General features: G+C 42.9%; 1 protein-coding gene across 1 annotated transcript in view; it reads left to right on the top strand.

Moving 5' to 3' along the window:
* Positions 1-26,927, top strand: part of LOC103534790 (collagen type IV alpha-3-binding protein-like) — a 204,049-nt gene that overhangs the window by 48,267 nt on the left and 128,855 nt on the right. The window contains exon 3 of the mRNA XM_030468387.1: positions 18,365-18,481. Coding sequence (XP_030324247.1) covers positions 18,365-18,481 — 117 coding nt within the window. The remainder of the gene's footprint in view (positions 1-18,364; positions 18,482-26,927) is intronic.

The raw sequence follows: 26,927 nt of genomic DNA, 5'->3' as shown, positions 1-26,927 counted from the left end.
TTTTTAGTACAGCAACTCTCTTTTCTGGCCCTTCCACCAAAAGTGTTCTAAAGCTCTGCTTCAGAACTCCCCCAATACCTGAAAGAGCGGAATAAGAAGTTGTCGAATGCCAGTCGGACAGCCATTCACTCTCATTAATGATTGTAACATCTGCACCTGTGTCTACAAGTCTAGTAAAGGCCTTCCCTTTCATGAGAACAGTTAACATTGATTGGTTAGAGTAACCTTTTTAGACCAGAAAATATTCAGTGAGCCTGAGCTGCCAAACCCTTTGTCCCCTTGTGCCAGCAATTCACCCGATATGTCATTGCACCAGTATGGTATTAATAGCAAATGCGCTATATGCTTCCCATCAGGAATAGTGCAGGGGGGTTGTCATGGTTTAACACTGACCCGGCAATTAAACCAAGTGATAGATGCTCTCTAATAATCCCTCTCTCCTCCCTGATAAAGAAAGGAGAGAGAATAAGGGAGAGAGACTTATTGATGGGTTGGAAACTAAACTACACAACTTTAATGAAACAGTAGTGATAAATAGGAAAATTTACCAAATATATACAAATATACAGGAAAATTAATACCACATTCCTCCCCTGTTTTCCCTAATAACTCTCACGTCACCACCGTCGCTGCAGGGCTCCTGGACTCGGCAGCAGTCAGGAGCTGGAGGCAGGAACGCACAGATATGGGCTGGCACGGATCAGGACCACAGGCAGATGAACGGACGGAATCCTCCCTGGATGCCAAAGTAAACAGGGACAGGCGAAGGAAGGCAGGAAGGCGTTTGACCCTTGTGATTCCTCAAATTTATACTGAGTATGACATGTATGGGATGGAATACTCTGGTCAACTCTGGCATCTATCTTGTCCGATCCTCCCCAAAGGAGGGCTGCAGGTGGGACCTATTTACTCCTTCTGGAGGGCAAAATGTTCCTCAGAGCTGAGCAGTGTCCTTGGCTCTGCATACCAGTCTCTAACAGTAACTATAAACATGGAGTGTTATCAGTCCTAGAAGCAGACACTGTCTGAGAAACTTGCTGTTAATGTCAACAAGTGCAACTACTTACAAGAGACTTAGCTGAAAGCAAAAGTGCAAGACAGAAAATCACCTTTATCCTGGCCCAAACCATTAGGTTTAAATGTCCAAACCATGATTTTAATCTCCCCAGTATAATCTTGATCTATGACAAACAACCTTTCCTTAGTGGTAGATGAACACCCCATAAGAAAGCCACGTGTATCTTTTGGCAAAGGACCATATACACCTGTAGGGATCAAAGTTGCATCCATATTTTGTATACAAGTTATTCCTTGTGGAATAAGATCCACAGGTGGAAAGATCCAACCCATCACTGTGTTTTGTGCTGGGTCGTGTAGATGGGTGCAGACAGGCGAACCTTTCTTGGGGTACGGCGCTGTTACGATCCGAGATATTATTTTATATTTTGATTGTGAGGAAAAACCAACCACTACTCATAGTATTTACAAAAATAACAAGCCTTATGATTTAAACAAATTACAAAGATTTATTTTAGGGAAGGAGACAATAACGCCACCTTTAAAAAGGAAAAACAAGTTTGCAAGAAGAGAGCTTTTGCACAAATTAGTCACCTTGGAGAGTGGGGGGCAAGAGAGGGGAAAAGGAAAAAAAAAGGGGGGAAAAAAGGGGGGGAAAAAGGGGGGGAAAAAGGGGGGGAAAAAGGGGGGGAAAAAGGGGGGGAAAAGGGGGGGAAAAGGGGGGGAAAAGGGGGGGAAAAGGGGGGGAAAAGGGGGGAAAAGGGGGAAAAAAGGGGGAAAAAAGGGGGAAAAAAGGGGGAGAAAAGGGGGGGAAAGGGGGGGAAAAGGGGGAGAAAAGGGGGAAAAAAGGGGGAAAAAGGGGGAAAAAAGGGGGAAAAAAAAGGGGGAAAAAAAGGGGGAAAAAAAGGAAAGAAGGAAAGAAGGAAAGAAGGAAAGAACAATGGACTTTTATCGCTGGCCCTGGCCTCTGGCTGGAGTGGAGGGGTGCATAGGATCCGTTGCTCCTGCTTGTTTGGGGTTCTCCGCTTCTCCATTCCTCCGCTGTTGCTGTCCCGTAGCTGAAGCCGAAGTAGCGAGAGAAGGGGGGAGAAGAGAAAGCCGCGCCTTCTTTTCCTCTTGGAGTTTTTATATTGCAAAAAAGGGGTCTGTCTTTTCATACATCACTGGCACCCAGACTTGCTAAAGATGACACAGACTTTTGCCCTCCCAAGAATTTATCTTTTGTTTATTCTTATCTTTCAGTCTTTGTTGTCTTTCTAATTTTACTGTCTTTGTCTGGACCATGTACCAGGAAGCAACCTGATAAGCACTCTTCTCTTTAGGTGCCTGTCAGGCATGATATGGTGAGGTAAAGATCTGTTAATTGAGAGTATGTTTGGTATGTTAAAAGAGCAGAAAAAATACTGATTTGAGAAACATATTTTGTATTTTCAAAGTGTTTACCTTAGGTGCCCTGATGTCAAAGAGGTGTTCTCACCAATGTGCACAGTCAGTGCTCCAATTTTGCTGCCTTCAGACTCAGCTAGCCTCATTCAGTGCTTCTTCTCCAGACTCAGCTAACCTCCTCCTTTGACTGCTCAAGAGTGAGCTGAGTGCATGTTCGGAAGCTCACCTTTTATTGGCCCCCAATCCTGCTCATGCGCAGCTGAGGCAAACCGTAATTGGGCTGGGGCGGAGGCTTAACACAGGTGGGCTTAACACAAGCTCATGCCTCCCACCTCATAATTAGCACCTAAGTGCCTCTAACATGGGGCTGTGTACGCATGCTCAGGCCATTCCTCCCCACATTCTGCTACAGGGTCGTAACTGACTGACTGACTGACTGACTGGCAATCACTTGGGAGGCCTTGTTGCTGTTTGATGGCAATTCCAGGTAATTCAGTTATCAAGCCATTTTGTATCATCGGGGCACCAGACCTCATGCCCCTCTTCTTGTTTTCTGAAATTTGCCTTCCCTCTGTCAAATTTTGATCTACATTGATTACTCTAATGATAACCCTTATTGCAACGAGGACATAATTGAGCTGGAGGATGATTACATCCTTGCATATTTCCAAGGGGACAATCCCTTTTCAGATGTCCTTCTTTCCCACATCGGAAGCATTTTACAGCAGCTTTAGCTACTACCATCTGCTGAGCTGAAGCAGCAGCTAAAAGCTCGGCTTTATATTGATCTGAACCCATGTGCTGGCAAGCCCGAACAAGATCAGCTAATGATTTCACTTGGTTTTGAAGAGGCTCCAATGCCTTTTTACAATCTGCACTGGCATTCTCACTTGCCAACTGAAATAAAAAAGCTTGAGCAGCAGCCTCCTGCTCTACCTGTCATGAAATAGCAGTTTGTAAGTGAAATCTGCGTAAATACCTGATGTGGTATATTTGCCTGTGCACCAACAGCAGCATATTGTCCTTGGCCCAAAAGTTCGTCTTGGCCAATATTAATGCCATTTGCTAAATTATCCATGACCTGTATGTTTACCATATCCTGGTATTCAATCACCAGACAGAATATTGGGCCGCATTCACAACCAGGTTCAACAGAGACTTCCAATCTGCTGGGACCGTAGTGTATGATTCATAAAAATGGCTTGAATCAGTCCTATTGAAAAGGAAGATTGTAGACCATAGTTTTGGACCGATTTCCTTAATTCCTTAACTGCTTCATAGGGTAATTGAGTGTGCTCAGGAGGGCGATTTGCTTTATAAACGACAGGCGTTGCTCATAACAATGAAATATCACTCTGTCTAATTGCCTCCATGAGACACACTTCTAGAGCTGAAGCAGTAGGATAAATGGGGGGTGGATTCTTGGAGGCGGGGCGAGGTGGTGGGAAAAACAGAGAGTAGGTGGATTGACAGAAAGTCGAGAGAGGGATTTACATCTATCCGCCTGTAATATTTCTTCTGCGGAAGGAGCTTTTGCAGCTATCACCCAGAAGGGTGTCAGTGGGGGATATAAATCAGGTTCAGTCTCTGGATCCACTGGTCCTGGATCAAAAGGATCGTCAAATTCATCAGGATCAGCACCAGTGCCAGCATTTTCTCCCTCCTCCACATTTAACGGAATTTTCTCATTCTCTGTAATGTTGAGAACTTCATCATAAACTGGCTCTCTCCTTATCATGATTAACATCTCTGTATATTAAGTCTGCAAAACATTGTCAGCCAGATGCAGCGTACTTAAGGCAGTACATACCATTTTTCAAGTAATGAGCACCTTGTCAGAAACATCTAAGTTAAATCCTTTTTTGTCTGTAATTCTTCCCCAACTTTTGCCCATAAATTATGGTCACATGATCCGTTGAAGGGAGACCAGGTACAGTGATCTCGCATCCAAACCAGCTGTCGAATTAATTTTAATGCAGGGACCTTGAATCCCCATTCCTTTAATATACTCTGCAGAATTTCAGTACGCGATCTCTGTTCTTTTGTGGCTGTTTGCCCAATAACGAAAACTAGAAGCAACTGTCCAGCAGTAAGGTGATGTCCATATTGTAAGGAGCACTCCAAACTTATTCCTCTGTCCAGTTGCTTGTCTGTCACCAGAAACATGTTTCTTGTTGTCCCTGTTTAGGCACCATTTGTGATGGATGAAGATTCACAGACCCCGTATGATGGTGAAGACAGAATCAAACTTTATTGTGCACCAGACTATTTATATGCTGGTATGCTGACTTAGTAGCCAATCATGTATAGCCCCTTATCCCCAACTCCCATATTATCTTACCAGATATATAGTTGGAATATTTCTACAGAAATCAAAGCCATAAACATCACATAAATCTCTTCAAGTTCCTTCTTTCCCATGTGTGTCCTGATTCTTGTTTCTCTGTTCTTTCTCAGATTACTGAGGCAAATCACCAGTGCTTCTGCAATGTTGTTTTTTCTTCAACGCAGCTGTTGTGTTCATTCATTCCTTGGTCTTTTGTTGGGAGTTTTTGGAAGAAAACGGACATGTGAGCAATCCTGACTAATTAGCTTTAGCCAGAGTGAGCTAAGGGCCTTGAGGCCCAGCTACAAGGTTATTAAAAGATCAGCTATGTGCAAAAGATAAGGGAGTTGGTGGCAGAAAAGAAGAATAACAGGATGGGAAAGCATCGCATAGACAGCACATAAACAGTTGTATTTAACCAGTTCTGAGCCCCTGAGAAGAAGAAAGTTACAGCAGATAAAAAGTTGCAAACAGGATGCCTGCGATCAACAAAGCAGGACAAGGACGATAAGCAGTACCCTATCGCAACGCGACAACAGGTGTCTGAACAGCAACACGCAGCCAATCAACATAAGCCACAAAGATGCCAAGACCATATAAATGTAACACTTTGCTTAATAAAATTGAGCTTAGTTGCTAACTCATATTGAGTTGTCTCTTTGCTCCGCAAGCCCGCACCCTCCGACAGTCTTTCAGTCCCACAAGTGGAGGCTTATCAATGGATAAGTGATGATGGCCCATACATTTTAATTCCAATTGGTCTTCAAAGACAATTAGTGAAATGTCTAATTGCGGGAGAACAGTGGACAACACGCAGATTAATATAATTAAAGTATTGCTGTTTATTGAGAGTAGCCGTAGCCCTTTTATCCACAGTCAGGCTGATAACATAACATAAGCATATTGCTGATTGGTACAACACATTCTTCATATGCCACAGGGCACTATATAATGGGTTAAATACAACTGTTTATGTGCTGTTTATGCGGTGCTTTCCCATCGTGTTATTCTTCTTTTCTGCTGCCAACTCCCTTATCTTTTGCCCATAGCTGATCCTTCAGTAACCTTGCAGCTGGGCCTCAAGGCCCTTAGCTCACTCTGGCTAATGCTAAGTAGTCAGTATTACTCACATGTCTGTTTTCTTCCAAAAACTACTCCAACAACTCCCCCTTCTTGTTTTTGAGCAATCCAGACTCACTTCATTGCGTGAGATAACATGCTAATGATACATTGCCATAAACAACATGCTAATAATACAAAAGCAATAATAACTAATATAATTGATAAGCCTTGTCTAATTAAATGCTTAAGCTATCCCCCTATCCTTAAGCGGTTTAACCATTCGTCTAATCCAGTATGTACAACAGTTAATTTTTTCATGTTATTTTAGTCAATTGTATTTGTTTGTGAATCGACTCTGAATGATCATACAAGTTCATGCAATACATCCCATCAGTCTTCACAACCATAATCTTGAGCTAACAATAAAAAGTGAATGGCAGCACGATTTTGTAAAACAGCATGTCTGACACTATCAGCATCTTTTAGCATCTGTCTTAAGCTATCAGAAGTTAAGTTCATCTGCTTAGCAGTCCAACAGGATAGTTTGTGTATATCGCCAAGGACTTTTCCTGCTGGTATGTGTGGGACAAACGAAGCAGCAAGAACCCTTTCTGCTGTACCCAGAATTTCAAGTTTGTCATTACATTCTGAGCCCAATTGTTGTATTGAGTGTTTTGATCGAAAGAGTTGTTGTTTACTTATTAGTGTTCTCATGAGGGTATATGCTCTTTCCCTCTTTTTTTTTTTTCTTTTTTTTTTCTTTTTTATTCTTTATTTTGTTCTATAGGACGTACCGCGGCGTCTACTGCAGCAGCGAGATATGCAGCTTTATCTGCTTCTAGCATTCGCTCAGAAGCTTCTGACAATTTCCAATCTAATGCAACCCATTGACCCCCTCCCCCTGGTCTCACAGTCACTGGAAAAACCATCAGACCCATGTTGGGAACCATTTTTCCTTTGACTGTAGCATTTCAAATATTTCCCTTCCATCTAGTTACCAGATCCATACTCCCACCCCCACCACCACCCTTACCTCCCCAAGTTGGATCTGGAAGAGGTGGAGCAGTGGGTGTTAAAGGGTTAAGGGAGGGAGGAGCAGGAATAGGGAATGGATCAGGGGTAAAAATGGATTAGTGTTCCTGGGTTGTTCGGGATGTTCCCTGGAGCAAAAACTTGGGGATTTTTCAGGGGTATACTCATCCTTGGTCTCCAGTTCTTTCAGTTTCTTCAGCAGTTCCCTTAGTTGCTTGTCTCCAAGTCACAGTTCTTCCTTGGGTTGTTGCTCTATAGCAGGCACTGATGGTGTTGAGAGGGAAAGCGGAGGATAGATTGATGGCAACGGTGGTCGAGGAGATAAATCGGGCGGTGGAGGGGGGGTAGGAAGGCAGCGTCAGTAGAGAGACCGGGAACCACAGCAGGCGGGCAGGAGGGGGGGGTCTGCATTTTGAGATTCCTCGCCCGTGTTCTCCGGCTTCTTTCCCTCTGGGTCCACCGACGATTCCAGTGGCAGCGGTGTTTTTGGTTGCTTTTGGTTTTGCTTCTCGGTCCCATTTTTACTTTTCAGCGGAACCACAGGGTCAAATGGCACAGTTGTCTGAGCTTGTGTCGCAGTGCGAGACGGAGACCTGTTTGATGCAAACAAATGTCCAACTTTATTGAATCAGAAGGCGATATTTATACACTAATCTAAGAGCTAATGCCACGTATACATATTGCTGATTGGTGATTTCTACATCTCATTACACACGTTTTAACTTGATTGGCTACAAAACCTTTAGCAACAATTAGCTAACAAAGCTTATCTTTCACACATTCGAGCTTCTTCGTGGATGTTGCAATCGTGCCGAGTCCCTTAATCTAATCGTCTTGCTTACTCCTTAACCTTCGAGTGTCCTAACGTACTGTTCCTTGTGGTTACAGAATATGCTTTAAGCAGCACTGTCCTTGCACATAGCCCAAAGCTTATGTTGAAATTGTTCTATCAGCAATTGTTCGGTGCTGACAGTCCGAGGCTGTACTGCCTCAATTCCCCCTTCCGATTGGACAAGATAAACTCGTTTCATGGCACGATCGAGCATCCGTTGAAAGCATTGAAAAATACAGGGTAGCAAGATTAGAAAAAGTAAAAAAGCAAGTAAAGCATAACAAACAGTCTTAACCAAACTTCGCAACCATCCTGTTAGACCCCATCCTGAAAAAAGTTTATCAAACCAGTCCCAATTATCCTGTGATTGCAAATGTTCAACCCCTTCTTTAAGTGATTGTATTGCAGCATGTATAGATTGAGAGTGATCAGAAAGATTCATACAACACATTCCATTAAAATCTTCACACCCATGCCCATGAGCTAAAAGCAAAAAATCTGTAGCAGCGCGGTTCTGCAAAGTAGCATGTCTAACACTATCTATATCCATTAATAAATCAGTTAAAGCTGCACTAGTAGCATTACTCTGCTTTGCCAGTCAGCACCCCAACTTCCTAAGTGTTGTTAACGCTTGAGCGCTGGCGACTCCAGGTGCTAAAATAGAAGAAAATATAACCTGAGGTACATTCCAAAATTCAACATCATCTTGACAGTCATTGGTAAAAGCGTGTGTCTGTCTTTTGTGTCGATATTTCTTTCACCATTGTATAATTGTACTATCGTGAGGGGCCAACAAAGTCAATCTGCCTATTGAGCAGGGTCCTCCATGAATGTGTGAAGGAATTGCAGGCCATGCTCTATCTCCACAAATAAAAAACAAGCCCGGGGGAAGCAATAAAGGTTTGTTAGTGGATTTAGACACATTTTTAGAGGTATAATTACACCAAAGGGATGCATTAGTAAAAACGGGATGTATCGGGGAAACATCCCATGCTTCGGTCTTATTTTTTCCTGTATAATTAAACCTAAGGCAAAAATCCATTTCTATGGACCCTAACAGTTCAATTTCCTGCGGTTCCAGAGAAGCTTGAGTGAGATATGGTACCCAACCATCCCAGGAATCAACGCAATGCGTTCCGTTCATTATTGATTTCAGATCTTCAGGGATCGGCCAGGTGTCCACGGGAATTCCCACCAAGCATGTAGAGAAGGGGTTCTGCGGTGTAGCTGTCGCTATGCATAGTGATTGCAGACCTGTGGTGTTTGCTAAAGTGAGCCATACATTTTCTTTAGGCAGAGTAAAAGTTACTACAGGTGAAACAGTAATAACAAGAAATATTAGTCCTGCGCGGCTCGTAGCCTGTAGGGTCGAACGTTTTTCGTTGGAATCCATCTAGGCCCTTGATCTGTAGAAACACAAGCATAACCTAAAAGCTAACAATAAAAGTCAGTGCAACAGAATAGCACAATCAACAATCAACATATAGACGAGGGATCCCATAGTCAACATATAAACGATCACATGAATTACAACATTAACAAAAGCCTGTTATCAATACAATACAATACTAAAAGCACATTTCACACTGCAGTGGCAGGACTTAAACTTTTTTTTTTTTTTTTTTTTTTTTGTCTCTGCTGTGGTGTTTGCAGCAGGGCTCATTTTCTGTTTTTATCTGTTTAGGAAATCTCAACAAGGCAAATACCTTTAAAAAGTGACGTATAACGTCTTTTACTGTCTCTCCTGTATGACAGGATGCATAAATAGCACCTGAAAAGGTGTCAATGGAAACATGGATAAATTTGATAAATTTTTGTCGATCAAATTGAGGAAAGTGTGTAACATCCGTTTGCCAAATTTCTAAACTTTGTAGTCCCCTAGGAAGAGTGCCCAACGAATTAGAAATTAATGAGGATTGCTGACAATCAGGACAGGCAGAAATTATATCAGCCGTCTGCTGGGTACTGAGATTAAATTGTCTCTTAAGACCACGCAGATTCATATGGAAAAAGGAATGATGTATACGAGCTTGTTCAAAAATGTTTGGAAGGACATTAACAGTAAGTGTGAGGAGATCCGCTTGACGATTACCTTGTGTAAGGAAACCTGGTAAAGAGGTATGAGAGCGTTTGCAAAACAAAATATGGATGTTTCCTAGCATCAAGTAGCGAAATTAGTTGTAACAACAAAGGGTATAGAAGGGGATGTGTTAAATTTTTCAGCGCAGAATGTTCAGCCTTTGTACAATTCCTGCAACATAAGCAGAGTCAGTAACTAAATTAATTGCTTGTTCTGAAAATAATTGGAATGCTCTAACGACCACAGCAAGTTCGACAATTTGCGAAGATCCTGGGTGGAAAGTAATGTAGGAAACCCACTCCTGTGAATCATTGAGCCAAGTTACCACAGCTTTGTGGGTAGCCGCTGAACCATTAGTAAAAACCGTTAAAGCGAAAAAGGGGGGGGGTGAAAGATATCTTTGGGCATTCAACAAGTGGCAGAGAAGCATGCAATAGTTTGGAAGGAGGAAAATGGTTTGAGATTTGTCCCGGAAAATCAAGAATTGCAATTTGAAACAATACCTCATGTTGGATGATAAAATCGAGGTAAAATTCAGTAAAGGGGACATAAACATGAGTAAGATCTCTGCCTGTTAATGTAATTCCTCTATTTCTAGCCTTAATAATAATTTCAGAGATCATTTCTACTTGGCGAAGGATTGTCTTTGCAGATTGGTAAGGAAGAAAAATCCATTCTAATATAAGAAGTGGATCAGAAAGTGATTCATCCCATTGGAAAAGTAGTCCCATAAATTTTTTTTTTTTTTTTTTTTGGAATTATGGCTAATGCAAGAGGGAGTTGTGGGTCCCATCTTGCTGCTTGTTTAGTTAAAATTTGACTGACTTTTTCTAGGGCTTCCACTGTCTCAGTGGTCAAGGCCTGCGGGGCATTGAGGTCAGTATCACCTTTTAACAAGTCAAACAAAGGAGCTAAATCTGAATTCGATATTCCTAACAAGGGACGCAGCCAATTTATGGTGCCCAGCAGTTTTTGGAGATCATGAAGAGTAGTTACTTTAGCAGCGATAGTGATCTGCTGAGGCGAGATTTTCTGTCTGGAAATTCGCCAACCTAGGTATTTCCATGGCTCCTGTCTTTGAACTTTTTCTAGGGATATTTTTAAACCTGCTTGATTTAAAGTAGTTGTCATTTTTTCGAATAACAGTGACAATTCTACCTCTTTTTCAGCAGCGATTAAAATATCATCCTTATAGTGATAAATCAAAACTCGGGGAAATTGTTCCCGTAATGGAGCTAATACCTGAGCAACATACCATTGACATATGGTCGGGCTATTTTTCATTCTTTGTGGGAGAACCGTCCAATGATATCTAGAGAGAGGTTCTGTCATATTAAGAGCAGGTAGATTTGCACATGAAATTGACTTTGAAAACTGGTACCCGTGCCACCTATTCCCGCCAGTGTTGACGGGGTAGGCACCAAGGGCCAGTTTGCTGGCCATTTAGATTTGGAAAAAACTGTAACATCTGCTCCCGTGTCGATTAAGCCTGTGATAGTAATTTGTTGAAAATTATAAGAAACATGACACGTAATAAGTGGTCTATCTTCGCCAATAAGATGAGACCAAAAAATTTGTGGAGCTCTCGTTGAGCCAAAGGCTCCTGTTCTTTGAGTGGAGGAATGAGTAACTAAATCAGCTGCACCGTATATTAACACTATCTGGGCGATGTGACTATGTTTTGGAATATTACAAGGTGGTGATGGGGTCCAAGCCATGACGGAAATGTCGATGGAATCCTCATCAATGACCCCTGGCAGAATAAAACGACCAGAGAATGTAGTAGAGGATCTTCCGATAATAAGTCCTACAGTCTTTGATGGCAAAGGTCCTTTCATTGTTGTCGATATGAGGTGAACAGTGGTATCAGTTAATGTAACGGCATATTCTGTGAAGAGGTCCAAGCCTGCGCTGCCACTGGTGGCCCGAATGGTGTTTGGGTCGGCATTAGCGCTGGCGCTTGTGGTTGCGGAAGAATTGAATTAGTATAGCCCCCGCGGGTGCTGGTGGGGGTATTTTAGGCATCTCAAATAACTGTTTAGAGGTCGAGTCCATATTTGAGCACTCGTCGATACTGCTAGATCAGGTGTTAAGGCAGTGAACACTGAGGCTGCTGCTACCCTCTCACTTTTCATTTCTTTTAATGTGACTCAAATCCCTCTCCACAACATGGCTAATTTTCCAGCCTCCTTAGATCCTTTGCTAATTTCATCCCATAGGGACTTCCCAATTTCATCCCACGTTTCCATCTCAAAAGCTATACCGACAGTGGGGATCAGGGCTCTCTTTAGCCCACTGTAGCAGCTGCTTCAGACTGCTACTCTCATAATGTATCCTTCTCTTGGAGAGGATATGTTGGAGGAGCTTAACTACTGCATCTTCTTTAGTGAGTGTAGACCCCATCTCCTCCCCGACCACTCACCTGATCAGGGTGAGATTCCTCCAGCGAACACGTGCTACTAGCAGCTGTCAGGGCAATGAGCTGTTTAAGCCGGCTTTCCTGCTCCCTTCACCTTCCAGCTGTCTTCATCGCTCCTGGGAAGCAACAGCAAGAGGATCCCTGTTCCAGGCACCATTTGCAGGAGATCAGTGGACAACACGCAGATTAATGTAATCGAAGTATTGCCGTTTATTGAGAGAAGCGGTAGCCCTTTTATACCCATTCAGGCTGATAACATAATATAAGCATATTGTTGATTGGTACAACACATTTTTCATATGCCACAGGGCACTATCTAACTATCTTATTAATTGAATTAAGTAAAACTTAAAAATCCAATTACTCAATGTTTTTTCTTCCCAGCACTCAAGGCTTTAACCACAATAAGTTCTCGGGGGTACTCTTTCCCATCCCTTTCTTCTGTCTTGCATATGTCTTGCAGGCCTATCTCAAGGCCAGGCTGTTGACTACTGGGGATATGTTTCTCTCTAATTGGAATCTAGTTTGGTCTGATTTTTACTGTTTCACTGTTATGTGAGCTCTACTTATATTCTACATGTTTCTCTTGTTCTCTTTTCTGTGATTTTTTTTTTCCCAAATATGATTTTTCCTTTAAGTTTTATTTAGTAACAGTCATCAGTGCTAGATTTAAAAGACCATGAAATCATAGAATGATTTGGGTTGGAAGGGACTGATGCTGTGAAGGCTGAATAAAGACAAAATAGTCCTGGGAGACTATTAAGCAGGTATTCTTTATTGCCTTTTGGGGCGCACAGGGGATCACTCCTCCTAAGGTGTGTGTAGGCAGTATCCCGTTTCAAAGCTTTTATGCAGAGATGACATGCATATTCATGACTTTCAAAGAAACAATTAACATATTTATAGCTTTCCCAATAACTCATTAACATACTTTACCACCCATTCCCTCATGCGCATTACAGCCTCCCGGTAATTTCCAAGCACTCGGGTGGTCGTTTCTTCATCTTCCTCTTCATCGTATTCTTCTTCATCACCATGCCCTTTGGACGTGTTGAAACATTCTTCATAATCTGGCAGTCCGAAACTGCAGAACTAGTTTTACCCAGTTTTGCTGCTTCTGCCTATTTTAGCAACCTGTTATCTATTCTCAAAGATAAGTTCACCTTGATAACCACATTCCATCCTATAAGATTGCCATGCATGTGTTCTATTATCTCTACCTATGTTAGTTAACTAGTAAATTTCCGTTATATTATTTTAAACTGCTGTTTCAGGACCTTACAGATCATCTGGTTCCAATCCCCCTGACATGGGAAGGGACACCTCCTACTAGACCAGGTTGCTAAAAGCCCCATCCAGCCTAGCCTTGAACACTTCCAGGGAAAGGGCATCCACAACCTCCCTGGACAACCTGTGCCAGTGCCGCACCACCCTCACAGTAAAGAATTTCTTCCCAATATCCCATCTAAATCTATCCTCTTTCAGTTTAAAACCATTATCCATTTTGCTATTGCTATGTGCCCTCGTAAAAACTCCCTCTCCAGCTTTCCTGTAGGCCCCCTTCAGGTACTAGAAGGCCACTATGTGGTCTCCTTGGAGCCTCCTCTCCTCCAGGCTGAACAATACAAACTCTCTCATCCTGTCTTCATAAGAGAGGTACAGTCCCAAAAATAGGTTCTTTACAGAATCACAGAATCAGCCAGGTTGAAAAGGATGTCTGAGATCATCAAGTCCAATCCTCACAGCCATGTCCATAACCAAAGAGTTAAAAATCAATGCCTGCATGATTTTGTAAAGTAGCATGTCTTACTGAATCTATTTAAAGCAACAAACCAGAAATAGCATTAGATGATGTCTCCCCTGAGCCTCCTCTTCTCCAGACTAAACAACCCCAGCTTCCTCAGCCATTCCTCATAGGACTTGTGCTCGAGTCCCTTCACCAGCCTTGTTGCTCTTCTCTGGAACTGCTCCAGCACCTCAATATCCTTCCTGAACTGAGGGGCCTAGAACTGGACACAGTACTCGAGGTGTGGCCTCACCAGCGCTGAGTACAGGGGAAGAATCACTTCCCTGGACCTGCTGGTGACGCTGTTTTTGATACAGGCCAGGATGCCATTGGCCTTCTTGGCCACCTGGGCACACTGCTGTCTCATGTTCAGCTTCCTGTCAATCCAGACTCCCAGGTCCCTTTCTGCCTGGCTGCTTTCCAGACACTCTGTCCCCAGCCTATAGAGCTGCATGGGATTGTTGCGGACAAAGTGCAGGACCTGGCACTTGGCCTTGTTGAACCTCATCCCTTTGGAATCAGCCCAACTCTCCAGTCTGTCCAGGTCCCTTTGTAGAGCCCTCCTGCCTTCCAGCTGATCGACACTCCCCCCAATTTAGTGTCATCTGCAAATTTGCTAATGGTGGACTCAATCCCCTCATCTAAATCATCAATGAAGATATTGAACAGAACTGGGCCCAACACTGATCCCTGGGGGACATCACTAGTGACCGGCCACCAACTGGATGCAGCCCCGTTCAGCACCACTCTCTGGGCCCGGCCCTCCAGCCAGTTCCTAACCCAGCACAGAGTGCCCCTGTCTAAGCTGTGGACTGACAGCTTTTTCAGGAGAATGCTATGGGAGATGGTGTCAAAGGCTTTGCTGAAGTCCAGGTAGACCACATCCACAGCCTTCCCCTCATCCACCAGGCAGGTCACCTGATCATAAAAGGAGATCAGGTTGGTCAGACAGGACCTGCCCTTCCTAAACCCGTGCTGGCTGGGTCTGATCCCATGTCCATCCTGTAGGTGCTGTGTGATTGCCCCCAGGATGATCTGTTCCATAACCTTGCCAGGCACTGAGGTCAGGCTGACAGGCCTGTAGTTTCCTGGGTCCTCGTTCCAGCCCTTTTTGTGGATTGGTGTGATATTTGCCAACTTCCAATTATCTGGAATATCCCCAATGAGCCAGGACTGTTGGTAAATGATGGAGAGAGGCTTGGTGAGCTCTTCTTCCAGCTCCGTCATCACCCTGAGGTGGATCCCATCTGGTCCCATAGACTTGTGAGGATCCAAGTGGCTCAACAGGTCACTAACTGTTCCCTCCAGGATTACAGGGGGCTACTCAGCTTCTTATTTCTCTCTACAATCTCCAGAAGCAGCTGTCCTCAGGACAACCTGTATTACTATTGAAAACTGAGGTAAAGAAGGTATTAAATACCTCAGCCCTCTCTGCAGGAGTACAGTGGACAACACACAGATTAATGTAATCGAAGTATTGCCTTTTTTTGAGAGTAGCGGTAGGCCTTTTATACACAGTCAGGCTGATAACATAATATAAACATATTGCTGATTGGTACAACACATTTTTTTTATATGCCGCAGTGCACTATCTAATGGGTTAAATACACGTCTTTATGTGTTGTCTATGAGATACTTTCCCATCCTGTTATTCTTCTTTTCTGCTGCCAACTCCCTTATCTTTTGACCGTAGCTGATCTTTCAGTAACCTTGCAGCTGGGCCTCAAGGCCCTTAGCTCACTCTGGTTAAAGCTAAATAGTCAGGATTACTCACATGTCCGTTTTCTTCCAAAAAGTCTCCAACAGACCCTCCTTTTTGTCTGTAGGAAGTTTAAAATTCTTTAAATTGAACTTAGGTGTCACGGTTTAACACTGGCCCGGCAATTAAACGGAGTGACAGATGCTCTCTATTAATCTCTCTCTCCTCTCTGATAAAGAAAGGAGAGAGAATAAGGGAGAGAGACTTATGGGTTGGAAACTGAACTACACAACTTTAATGAAACAATAATGATAAATAGGAAAAATTACTAAATATATACAAATATACAGGAAAATTGATACCACGTTCCTTCCCCCTTTTTTCCTAATAACTCTCACGTCACCACCGAGGCTGCAGGGCAGCCCTGGGAAAGTCCAGGCTGGACACCTGGAGTCGGCAGCAGTCGGGAATTGGAGGCAGGAACACACAGATATGGGCTGGCACAGATCAGGACCACAGGCAGACGAACGGACGGAATCCTTCCAGGATGCCGGGTGAAGGAAGGGAAGCAGGAAAGGCAGGAAGGGCAGGCAGCCGGTAGCTGGAAGCATGAAGCATGGCTTGGCCCTCGTGATGCCTCAAATTTATACTGTGAGGTATATGGGGTGGAATACTCTGTTTGGTCAATTCTGGCATCTATCTTGTCCGTTCCTCCCCAAAGGAGGGCTGCAGGTGGGACCTCTTTATTCCTTCTGGAGGGTAAAATGTTCTCATCAGAGCCGAGCAGTGTCCTTGGCTCTGCATACCAGTCTCTAGCAGTAACTATAAACATTGAGTTTTATCAATCCTAAAAATACACACTGTCTGAGAAACTTGCTGTTAATTTCAGCAAGTGCAACTACTTACAAGAGACTTAGCTAAAAGCAAAAGTACAAGACAGAAAATCACCTTTATCCTGGCCCAAACCAGGACATTCTACCCCTTATTCCATACCGTTTGCGTCATGCTCCAATCATTACTATCTCCTATCCCTAAACATATCTATACACAAATTACTACTACCTCCCTGTACTAAAATTCACTAAGTAATTCAGTCTATGATTGCAGATGCTCATCTATTGTAGCAGATTCTCAAAAGAAGGAGCAATCTTCACAGTTCATGTCCATGGTCCAGAAGTTTCAGGTTGCAGATGGTAACTTCAAGGAAGTTACTGGATGCCAGCCGATGAACCTAGTTCTGGTTTCATCACCACAAAATCATCCTGAAAAACAGTCACAGAACACTCTTAGTTTATGTAGTAATTCCAACAGCAGTCTGAGAGACTTGCTGTTAATTTCAGCAAGTGCAACTACTTACAAGAGACTTAGCTAAAAGCAAAAGTACAAGACAGAAAATCACCTTTATCCTGGCCCAAATGAGGACATTAGGTTAACATGCTTGACCAAATATGTGAAGCTATTAAAATACTAATAAGCAAATAAAAAATTGAAGCTTCAAGTAGTTTTGTTTAACTTTTCCTAGGTCATTTCTTATGTGATAGTTGGTGTCTGTTGTACTTCTCTTCCTCCCTGGTAAATTTAAACAAGAAATATTGTGTATTATCTGTAAGTAGTTTCTGATTTCCAGATCCTTAGAAAATTCTCACTGACTCTGAACTAATGTTCATAGAACACATGAGACTTAGCTTTATTTTTTCTTTTGTGGAATGTTTCGTAAGTGATCCACAGTTCTTTAGTTGTATTCACAGAGTAATTCTTGCATTGTAAAGGATATTAACATGTTTTGTCTTTGGCATCAGAAATCAATATTTATGGTCTTTCAGATTGCATAATTTGCCTTAAACTTAGAGCCTATCTTCCTGTGGTTACTTTTATGTGTAACTTTTCTTTATATTCAAATTCAAAACAGTTATCAGCTATACCTGTGTTATGTTTTGTTAAGAATAGTTTTCAATGAAGGGGAAAAAAAAGTTGTGCTCTTTGTTGGACATTTTCTAGGGAGTAACTTTGAACTGATAGTGTTAGGGCCCAGGGCAGATTAGATTGTTTTTTTTATTTCCTTCTACTTTCCTTACCAGCTTCGCTGTAATGCTAGTAGAAGCTTTTTATTATTTGAGGCATGTGAACCAAAAGTTAGATGCATTTGAGTGGTGAAACAGGAAGGGATTACATGTTACTCCCAATTATCTGACAATCCTGTCTTAGTGAAGGTAGTTGAGGCAGAGGGTGCCACATCTTCCTTTAGTTGCTTGCCTACCTTGTTGTTTTGCTGAAGTCTGTTTTTATGGTCCTGTCCGGGTGTCTTTTGCTATAATGTATGTATTCCTTCATCTAAAATCAAGATCAATAGCAATAACCTTAATTTCTCTTTCCTGCTTAGAAAATATTTAAAAAGGTGTATTTTTCTGTCTTTGCCCACTAGTTATTTTACTAAAGAATTCCTTTAGAAGCATGAAGTTTTTGTCAATGTATGCAACTTTTTACTGACTATTTTGTTGAATAAGAATGTACTAAACAGGCTTTTCTGTTTCAGAAGACTGGCATTTTTCATTATGGAAGTGTTTGTGTTAGTTCATTATTTGAGACAGCTAAATAAAACGGAGTTTAGAATCTAGGATGGATTCAAGGCAATATTGATCAGTTTTTCTAATTACAGTATTTTAGAGTGTGAAATATTGTTGATCATGTTGCTAATTTTAACTATTCTTACTTTTTTCTTTCACAGCCTCATGACTTTGACGAATGTAGATTTGATATTAGTGTAAACGATAGTGTTTGGTACCTCCGAGCTCAGGACCCAGACCACAGACAACAGTGGGTAGATGTAATAGAACAACGCAAGGTATGCTTTTTTTCTGATTTCCTTTCTCACTCCCACTTAGATCTGGTGGTGCTTGTGGAAAGTTCTAAGTTTCACTATACAGTCATTAAATACTCAAGGTATTTATGACAGATTAAAGCCACAAGATTGAAGCAGTGTGTTAAATATGTTCCAAAGGAATTGATTTGTTTATCCTTCATATATGAGAGTTTACAGAACTGGGAACTAACAACTATGAACCTTTGTTGAGCTTTTTAGCTTAAAAAAGACAAAGCTTACATTATATCTGGATGACATTTTTTGTCCATCCTCTCTCACTGATTATTGAATAGGTTCTTATCTAGATGTCTTAGATGTTAAACTTGTTTCTCTTGGAGTTCATTCTCCTAGGTTATCATTCTGGCTTTTAGGCTCATCTCTTTCATCACTTGTCTGCTTTTACTGTATCTGATTTTGGCTTTTATCTTCTTTTCTTTTAAGGGCCTACTGTTTATCAACATTTTGGTTCAGCTCTCTTGATCTATGCCTTATCTCTTCGAATCTCTTCTTATCTCTCTTCTAATGAACTCTATTATTTTCATTTTACTTAAAGGGCTTGAAGGTCAGGTAATTTTAAACTATGTAGCATGCAAAACATCTGTTATGTTTTCAGATAAATGATAGGCAATTCTCCAAGGTGTTTAATTTAAATACCTAGCACAATGCATCTTCTGCATCTGGTCTTCTGCATCTGGGTTATACAGAAAGAATCATAGAACGTTTTGAGTTTGAAGGGACCCATAAGGGTCACAGACTCCAGCTCCCTGCTCTCCTTGCATGACTACCTAAAAAAAGGCCTACCTAAAACTAAACTATATTATAGTGTATTAAGGCACAGACCCAGATTCACTGAGATAATCTGAATCAAAGTTTATTAACTCACAAGCTGCATTTTATAGCCAAGCCTCCCTCCAGAGCCTCCCTCCTGAATGTTCTCTTGTATTCAAGAGTTCTCAGCCAATTCTATGATTCTTCCCCAGCCTTCTTGTAATTTTTCAGATCCTTCTGTGCTTGCCAAGTTATTGTTCTTATCAGCACAAAGCACATCTGCTCTCCTTTTCAAGCATAGCTCAGCTCCACTCCCATGGCTTGTTTGGAATTAAAGGATTGTTGCTTTTGCTCCAAGGTCTTCACAGAGTTGCCATTCTCGTAACATCTTCACCAATTCCCACATCTCCCCCTTCTTTGTTTTGCAAGCTTGTCATCATCACCTCCTTGAGGGCTTGGGCGATAAGAATTTGCATAAGTCTAATTATACTTGGGATACAAACTAAAAGACAAAAATTAAGAATACAAAACCTCCCAACACAATGATCTTTTACAACCAAGTTCCTAAATTAGGAAAAAACTCATTCAGACCTTGAAGGGTTAAGGCTGATTTAAATTGAACTTAGGTTTACATGCTTGACCAAATATGTGAAGCTATTAAAATACTAACAAGCAAACAAAAAATTGAAGCTTCAAGTAGTTTTGTTTAACTTTTCCTAGGTCATTTCTTATTTGATAGTTGGTGTCTGTTGTACTTCTCTTACTCCCTAGTAAATTTAAACCAGACCTTTCGGTGCACAAGGACAGCCTGCTCCTGTGCATTCAAGCCATTGGCACCTGCTGTTCTTTAACCCCACAGCAACCCCCTCACAGACTGGTCCTCCAAGAGACTAGGAAAGCTAGACAGCTGTTTAATTTTCTCTGTACTCAAGGTAGCTATACCAAAATCCTTCCAGTACCCTTCTGGGTCCTTGAAGTACCCTCTCCGGAAGTAGTCTATGCCAAGGATACATGGAGCCTCTGGACTAGTCACAGTATAATGCTTTTGCCACTCATTCCCAGTTAGGATTACCTCAGCCTCCAACACAGACAGTTCTGTAGTTGTTTGGGAGTGAAGTTCCAGAACACTGGAGGTGAGAAGTTCTCTAGATAAATATAGTTCTCTGCACTTTTTCTCCCATATGTTGTTCCACACATGACTATACTGTTGCAGGTCCTGGCTCATATTCCTCAGAAATACCAAGAGAAGTATTTTAACATTAGATGTTCAAGATACTGAGAAGTTATTGTAATGAGGGAGAAAATATCACAAAAGAAGGCAGTGAAAGTGCCATTCTCTATTTCCTTCAAAAAAAAAAACAACAAAGCAGCCTTTCAGAGGAAGAAGTAGAATTGTTAATGGTCTCCATGAGATGGTACACAAAATATGGTTATTGCTTCAGTACAGAGCCCAAATATCAGATTAAGCTCAAGGCCAGTGTTCTAAAAACAAATCTCCCAGGCAAAATATCACTAATTGTTACAGAGCACAGAAAACTGCAAAAGCCAACACAAATCTTTAACATGTACAGCAAAAAAAAGAGCATGTCACAGGTCAGATAAACTAATATTGAGAACAGATGAATCAATATTGTGACCCACAGCTGTTAACAGATATAAATCCCTTCTAATATGCTGCTCTTGTCAATCTTCTATCTCAAATCCTTTGATCCCCACGTTGGGTGTCAAAAAGGACTGTCATGGTTTAACCCCAGCTGGCAACTAAGCACCATACAGCCACTCACTCGCTTCCCCCCAGCAGGGTGGGGAAAGAATTGGAAAGGTAAAAGTGAGAAAACTTGTGGGTTGAGATAAGAACAGTTAAATAACTGAAATAAAATAAAAATAATGAAAAGGAAAATAACAAAGGGAAATAAAACCCAAGATAAGTGATACAAATGAAAACAATTGCTCACCACCAACTGACCAATGTCCAGCCAGTCTCTGAGCAGTGACCCACCCACTTAACTCCCCCATAATTTTATTGTTGACCATGATGTCATATGGTATGGAATAGCCCTTTGGTCAGTTGAGGTCAGCTGTCCTGGCTGTGTCCCTTCCCAACTTCTTGTGCACTCCCAGTTTACTCACTGGAAGGGTAGTATGAGGAGCAGAAAAGGCCTTGACTCTGTGCAAGCACTTATCAGCAATAACAAAAAAATCCCTGTATTATCAAAATTGCATTCAAGACTTGCTTTTTGAAGTATGCCCATCCCTCCCGGACCCCTTTTTTTTCAAGGGCTGTTTCCCAGGGTACACTGAATCAGTCTTATGAAAAGGAGAAAATCTGCCCTCAGAAGTCCAGCGTAGAGGTTTTATTGATGACCCTCCGTGCACCCCTGAGTATTGAAAACTTTATTATTTCATGGCCTCAGACACTCTGACCACTACATCTCCCACCAGCCCCTCTCTGTTTGTGAACAGAAAGTCTAGCAGGGCCCCATCCCTGGTAGGCTCATTTACCAGCTGGAGCAGGAAATTATCCTCTATACACTCTAAGAATCTCCTAGACTGCCTCTTCTCTACTGTATGGAGTTCCCAGTAGAGACCTGGCAGGTTAAAGTCACCCACGAGAACAAAGGCTGGCGATTTTGAGACATCTGCCAGCTGCTTGTAGCATAATTCATCACACACATCATTCTGGTTGGGTGGTCTATAATGGACTCCCACCAGGATATCAGCCTTGTTGGCCTTCCCCCTGATTTTGATCCACAGGCACTCAACCTTATTGTTACTGACCTCGAGTTCTACAGAGTCAAGAGACTCTCTAATATATACAGCCACCCCTCCCCCTCTCCTACCTTGTCTGTCCCTTCTGAAGAGCTTGTAGCCATCCATGGTAGCACTCCAGTCATACGAGTCATCTCACCACGTTTCTGTGATGGCGACTACATCACAGCTTTCCTGATGCACAATGGCTTCCATCTCCTCTTGTTTGTTTCCCATACTACGTGCATTGGCGTACATGCACTTCAGCTGCGCTGCTGATTTCACTCTTAACTTGAGCTTTCCACCCTTAGGCTCATCTCTGGAGAGCCTGATTTCAATCCCCTCCCCCTTCAAACCTAGTTTAAAGCCCTCCTGATCAGCCCCGCCAACTTACGGGCTATATTCCTTTTGCCCCTGCTAGATAGATGAAGCCCATCTGATTTGAGGACACTAGGTACCATGGAATTTGCCCCATGGTCAAAGAACCCAAAACCCTGCTGTTGACACCAGTCCCTAAGCCATTAATTAACCTGCTGGATCTTCCTGCTAGTTCCCTCATCCATCACTGTCATTATAGGGATGGAGGAGAACAAAACTTGTGCTCCTCATCCCTTTGCCAGTTGCCCCAAGGCCCTGAAGTCTCTCTTAATTGAATGAGTGCTTCTCATTATTACATCATCAGTACCCACCTGAAAGACCAGAAGTGGGTAATAACCTGAAGGACTCACAAGGTTGGAAAGCTTACCTACAACATCCTTAACCCAGGCAGCAAGGAGACAGCAGACCTCCCTGTGAAGCAGGTTTGGTCTGCATATGGGGCCGTACACTCCCCTCAGCAGGGAGCCGCCTACTACAATGACCAATTGAGTTTTCTCTTCAGGGTCAGTTTTGATTGCTGTCCTAAGGCAAGTCATCCTTGGTGGTGTTTCTGGCCTTTGTGAGCCTTTGACCTTGCTCGCAACCAGATCCTCCTGTAGAGCCCCATACCTGTTCTGCAAGGGCACTGCAGGTGGTGCACTTCTTAGAGGAACATGCTTGCTCTGTTTTCTTTTTCGGCAAGCACTGACCTGTTCCTATTGACCTGTGGGTTACTGTGGGAGGGCTGGGGGGCTTGCATATGAGAGGATATGGGATCCTCTGTTCCCCTGAGAGTCATTACCTGGTCTAATTTAGGGGAGATCATTTGAAGAAGATAATCAATTTCCCCTTCACTCTCTCTTCCCTGAGCTCCATCACCTTGTCTTGGAGCTGTGCCACCATGCTGAGCAGGTCATCAACCTGCTCACACTGTACACAGCCATAGTCAGAGATGCCACCTGCTGCCAGTGCAAGGCTGTGGCATTCCTCACAGCCTGTGGCCTGGGTACCAATATCCATTTTGGTGGTTGCTGGGAGTACAGTCTTCTTCCTCCAAGTAGCCACCATCATTCCTGGAGTAACTTACATCTCCCTGGCTCCCTGCCGCTCTTCCTGTCTGCGCAAACTGCTCTGAAACCTCCCTGTTTGCCCACCCTTGTTCACCAGGCTCCTCAGGGGCATTTAAATCCCCCCACAGCTTGCCAGAACACGCCCCCCGCCGTGCATGTTTGGTTGAGCAAGCAAGCTTTCAGCTCTCTTCCCACGGTTCTGGGCAGCTGCACAGAGTGTCCTGATCTCAGGAACCTCCCTTTACCACTCGATCTCATAGTTAGCCCCTGGGCTTACCTCATTTTTCTCTTTCTCACTGCCTCTGCTGGTCGCTGAACCAACTGCCTTATTTTCTGCCATCATTTCTATATACAAGCAATCATGATTCAACATTCTGAACTAAGAATTGATTTTTTCCTGTATAATTAAAAAACAAACAATAATCCATTTTAACTGAACCTAAAATCAATTTCCTGGGGCTCCATTGTGATAAAAGGCAGATGGGGTTTAAGAGATTTTAATAGGTTTACCATGCTTAAAAGGGGACTAGGGCTGGAGCACAAACCAGTCGTCTATCTGAAGGCCCACCAGACATGTACTGAAAGGGTTTACTGGTGTGGCCACTGACAGGCACAAAAAATCCTGGCCTTTCTTTTCTCCTTGGGCTGCAGGGACAGTGAGAAGAATGTTAGCCTTTCTGTTGTGAGGGTGATGATAATGATGAGACAGGAGGCAATGCTGGTCTCACCCATACTGCTGGAATCCAGTGAGGTCCAGAGTCTGTGAAAACACAAGCATATCCTCGCCCCCAGGTTATTAAAGGGAATGGCCCTTCCTATAAATGTGTATTAAAGTTTCCCCCCCCACCCCCCACCCCGTTAAATTTATTGACTTTTGAGCCAGGAAAGATCTTGCGAACGCGGTGAGAAAAAATAAAAAGGAGAAAAAAGTTGAGGTCAGGCGAGACATATAATTGGAGGTAATATGTCTGACTTTATTCATCAGCAGTGCTCTTTTATAGTGCAGAGTAAACATGGCATCATGATAAGGTGGATTATGCGTTAAAAGCAAGATACAATGAACAGAGACCGTGGGCTTGCTAGCTACATGCATTGTTTACAGCACTTTCCCACAATAGAAAACCCAGGGAAAACCAAGAGTTGACAGAATACATAATCCCTTTGCTGGATGCTGGGGAGGACCTAGAGTATAAATAGGAGCCTCAGTTCAATAAACTTTTGTCTCGATTTTGAAGAGTGACTGAGTCTGTGTATTGATACGCCACAAATGGCACCCATATCAGGACTTGAATAAGGTGGAACAGATTCCATACTGGTGGCCTAACTTGGCTGAACTTAAGGGATTCCTGAAATAAACTGTTGTAATTTGTTCAAACCATAAAGCTTTTGCAATTTGTAGGACGTATATGCGCAGTGGCTAATATTTCCTCACAAACAAAATATAAAATATTAATAGTTACAGACCGTGACACCAGCTCTCTTGTCTGTCTCTGTGTAAGGCCTCTGTAACTTTAAGGGAGTCCACAGCTTCTTTTAGTTTAGTATCATTGGCAAACTTATTTAATGCACATTTCATTGCTGCATCCATCTCATTTGAGAGCGCTGGCTCTAAAATTCAGCCTTGGGAAATCCCACTGGTGACTGGTCACCAGCCTGATGTAGACCCATTTACTATAACTCTTTGAGCCTGACCTGTCAGCCAGTTGCTCACCTATGTCTCCATTTAGCTATCAGGGCAAACCAAAACCCAGATAACAGAATTGCTCTCTGTTATGCCCCTCAACCCTCTCAGGGGAAGATCAAGGGGGAATAAGAAAGAGAGACTTCAAGGTTGGAAGTTAAAACTAGAACAGGGAAGGGAGAGTAATACATGGAATAATGAAAAATATACGAATATATCAGAACTGTCACGGTTGGAACAGACCTCAAAGTTCACCACATCCAACAGTCAACATCCCCCCCCATTAAATAAAACATATTTATCAATATCTATATCATCATGCCTTAGCAGATGAGGGAAAGGCTGTTGGTGTTGTTTACCTGGACTTCAGTAAAGCCTTTGACACTGTCCCCTATAACATCCTCGTGGAAAAGCTGTCTGCCCATGGCTTGGATGGACATATACTTTGCTGGGTTAAACACTGTCTGGATGGCCGGGCCCAAAGACTTGTGGTGAATGGAGTTAAATCCAGTTGGGGGCCAGTCACGAGTAGTGGCTCCCAGGGCTCAGTGCTGGGGCCACTCCTGTTTAACATCTTTATTAATGATCTTGATGAGGGGATAGAGTTCACCCTCAGTAAGTTTGCAGATGAAACCAAGTTGGGAGGGAGTGCTGATCTGCTAGATGGTAGAAAGGCTTTACAGGAGGACCTGGACAGACTGGATCATTGGGCTGAGACCAACTGTATGAAATTCAATGAGGCCAAGGGTCGGGTCCTGCATTTTGGTCACAACAACGCCAGGCAACGCTACAGGCTTGGATAAGAGTGGATGGAAAGCTGCCTGGCAGAAAAGACCTTGGTGTTTTGATTGACCATGACCATCTGCAAACTTACTAAGGAAGCACTCAATCCCCTCATCTAGATCATTGATAATGAACAAGACCGGCCCCAAAACTGAGCCCTGGGGAACACCACTGGTGACTGGTCACCATCTGGATTTAACTTTGTTGACTACAACTCTCTGGGCCCTGCCATGAAGCCAGCTTTAACCCAACAAAGAGTATACATGTCTATGCCATGAGCTGCCCGCTTCTCTAGGAGAATGTTGTGGGAGACGATATTCAAAGGCTTTACTAAAGTCCAGGTAGACAAAGTCCACAGCCTTTCCCTCATCCACAAGACGGGTCGTGTGGCCATAGAATGAGACCAGGTTGATCAGGCAGGACCTGCCTTTCCTGAACCCATGCTGGCTGGGCCTTATCCCCTGGCTATCCTGCACTTGCCATGTGAGCGCACTCAAGATGAACCTCTCCGTAATTTTTCTGGGCACTGAGGTCGGGATGACAGGCTTATAGTTTCCTGGATCCTCTTGTAGATGCGTGTCACGCTGGCAAGCCTCCAGACATCTGGGACCTCCCCTGTTAACCAAGACTGTTGATAAATTATGGAGAGAAGCTTGGTGAGCTCCTCTGCCATCCCATAAGGCCCTATAGACTTTTGAGTGCCTAGGTGCCATAGCAGGTCTTCAACTTCTTCCTTATGGATTATGGGGGGGTTGTGCTGGTCTCTGTCCTTGTCTTCTAGCTCAGGATACCCTGGGGGTGGCTGGTCTGACTAACAAAGACTGAGACAAAGAAGGCATTAAGTATCTCAGCCTTTTCCTCATCCTTGGTTGTAATGTTTCTCCCCACATCCAATAAAGGATGAAGATTCTTCCTGGCTCTCTTTTTGTTTTTAATCTATTTATAAGAACTGGTTTTGTTGTCCCTTATGACAGTGGCCAGATTGAGGTACAGCTGGGCTTTTGCCTTCCTAATTTTTTCT

This window comes from Calypte anna, chromosome W (assembly GCF_003957555.1).
Source record: "Calypte anna isolate BGI_N300 chromosome W, bCalAnn1_v1.p, whole genome shotgun sequence".
NCBI classification, from domain to species: domain Eukaryota; kingdom Metazoa; phylum Chordata; class Aves; order Apodiformes; family Trochilidae; genus Calypte; species Calypte anna.
The sequence above is the reverse complement of the archived record's forward strand: the minus strand, read 5'-3'. Positions and strand labels throughout refer to the sequence as shown.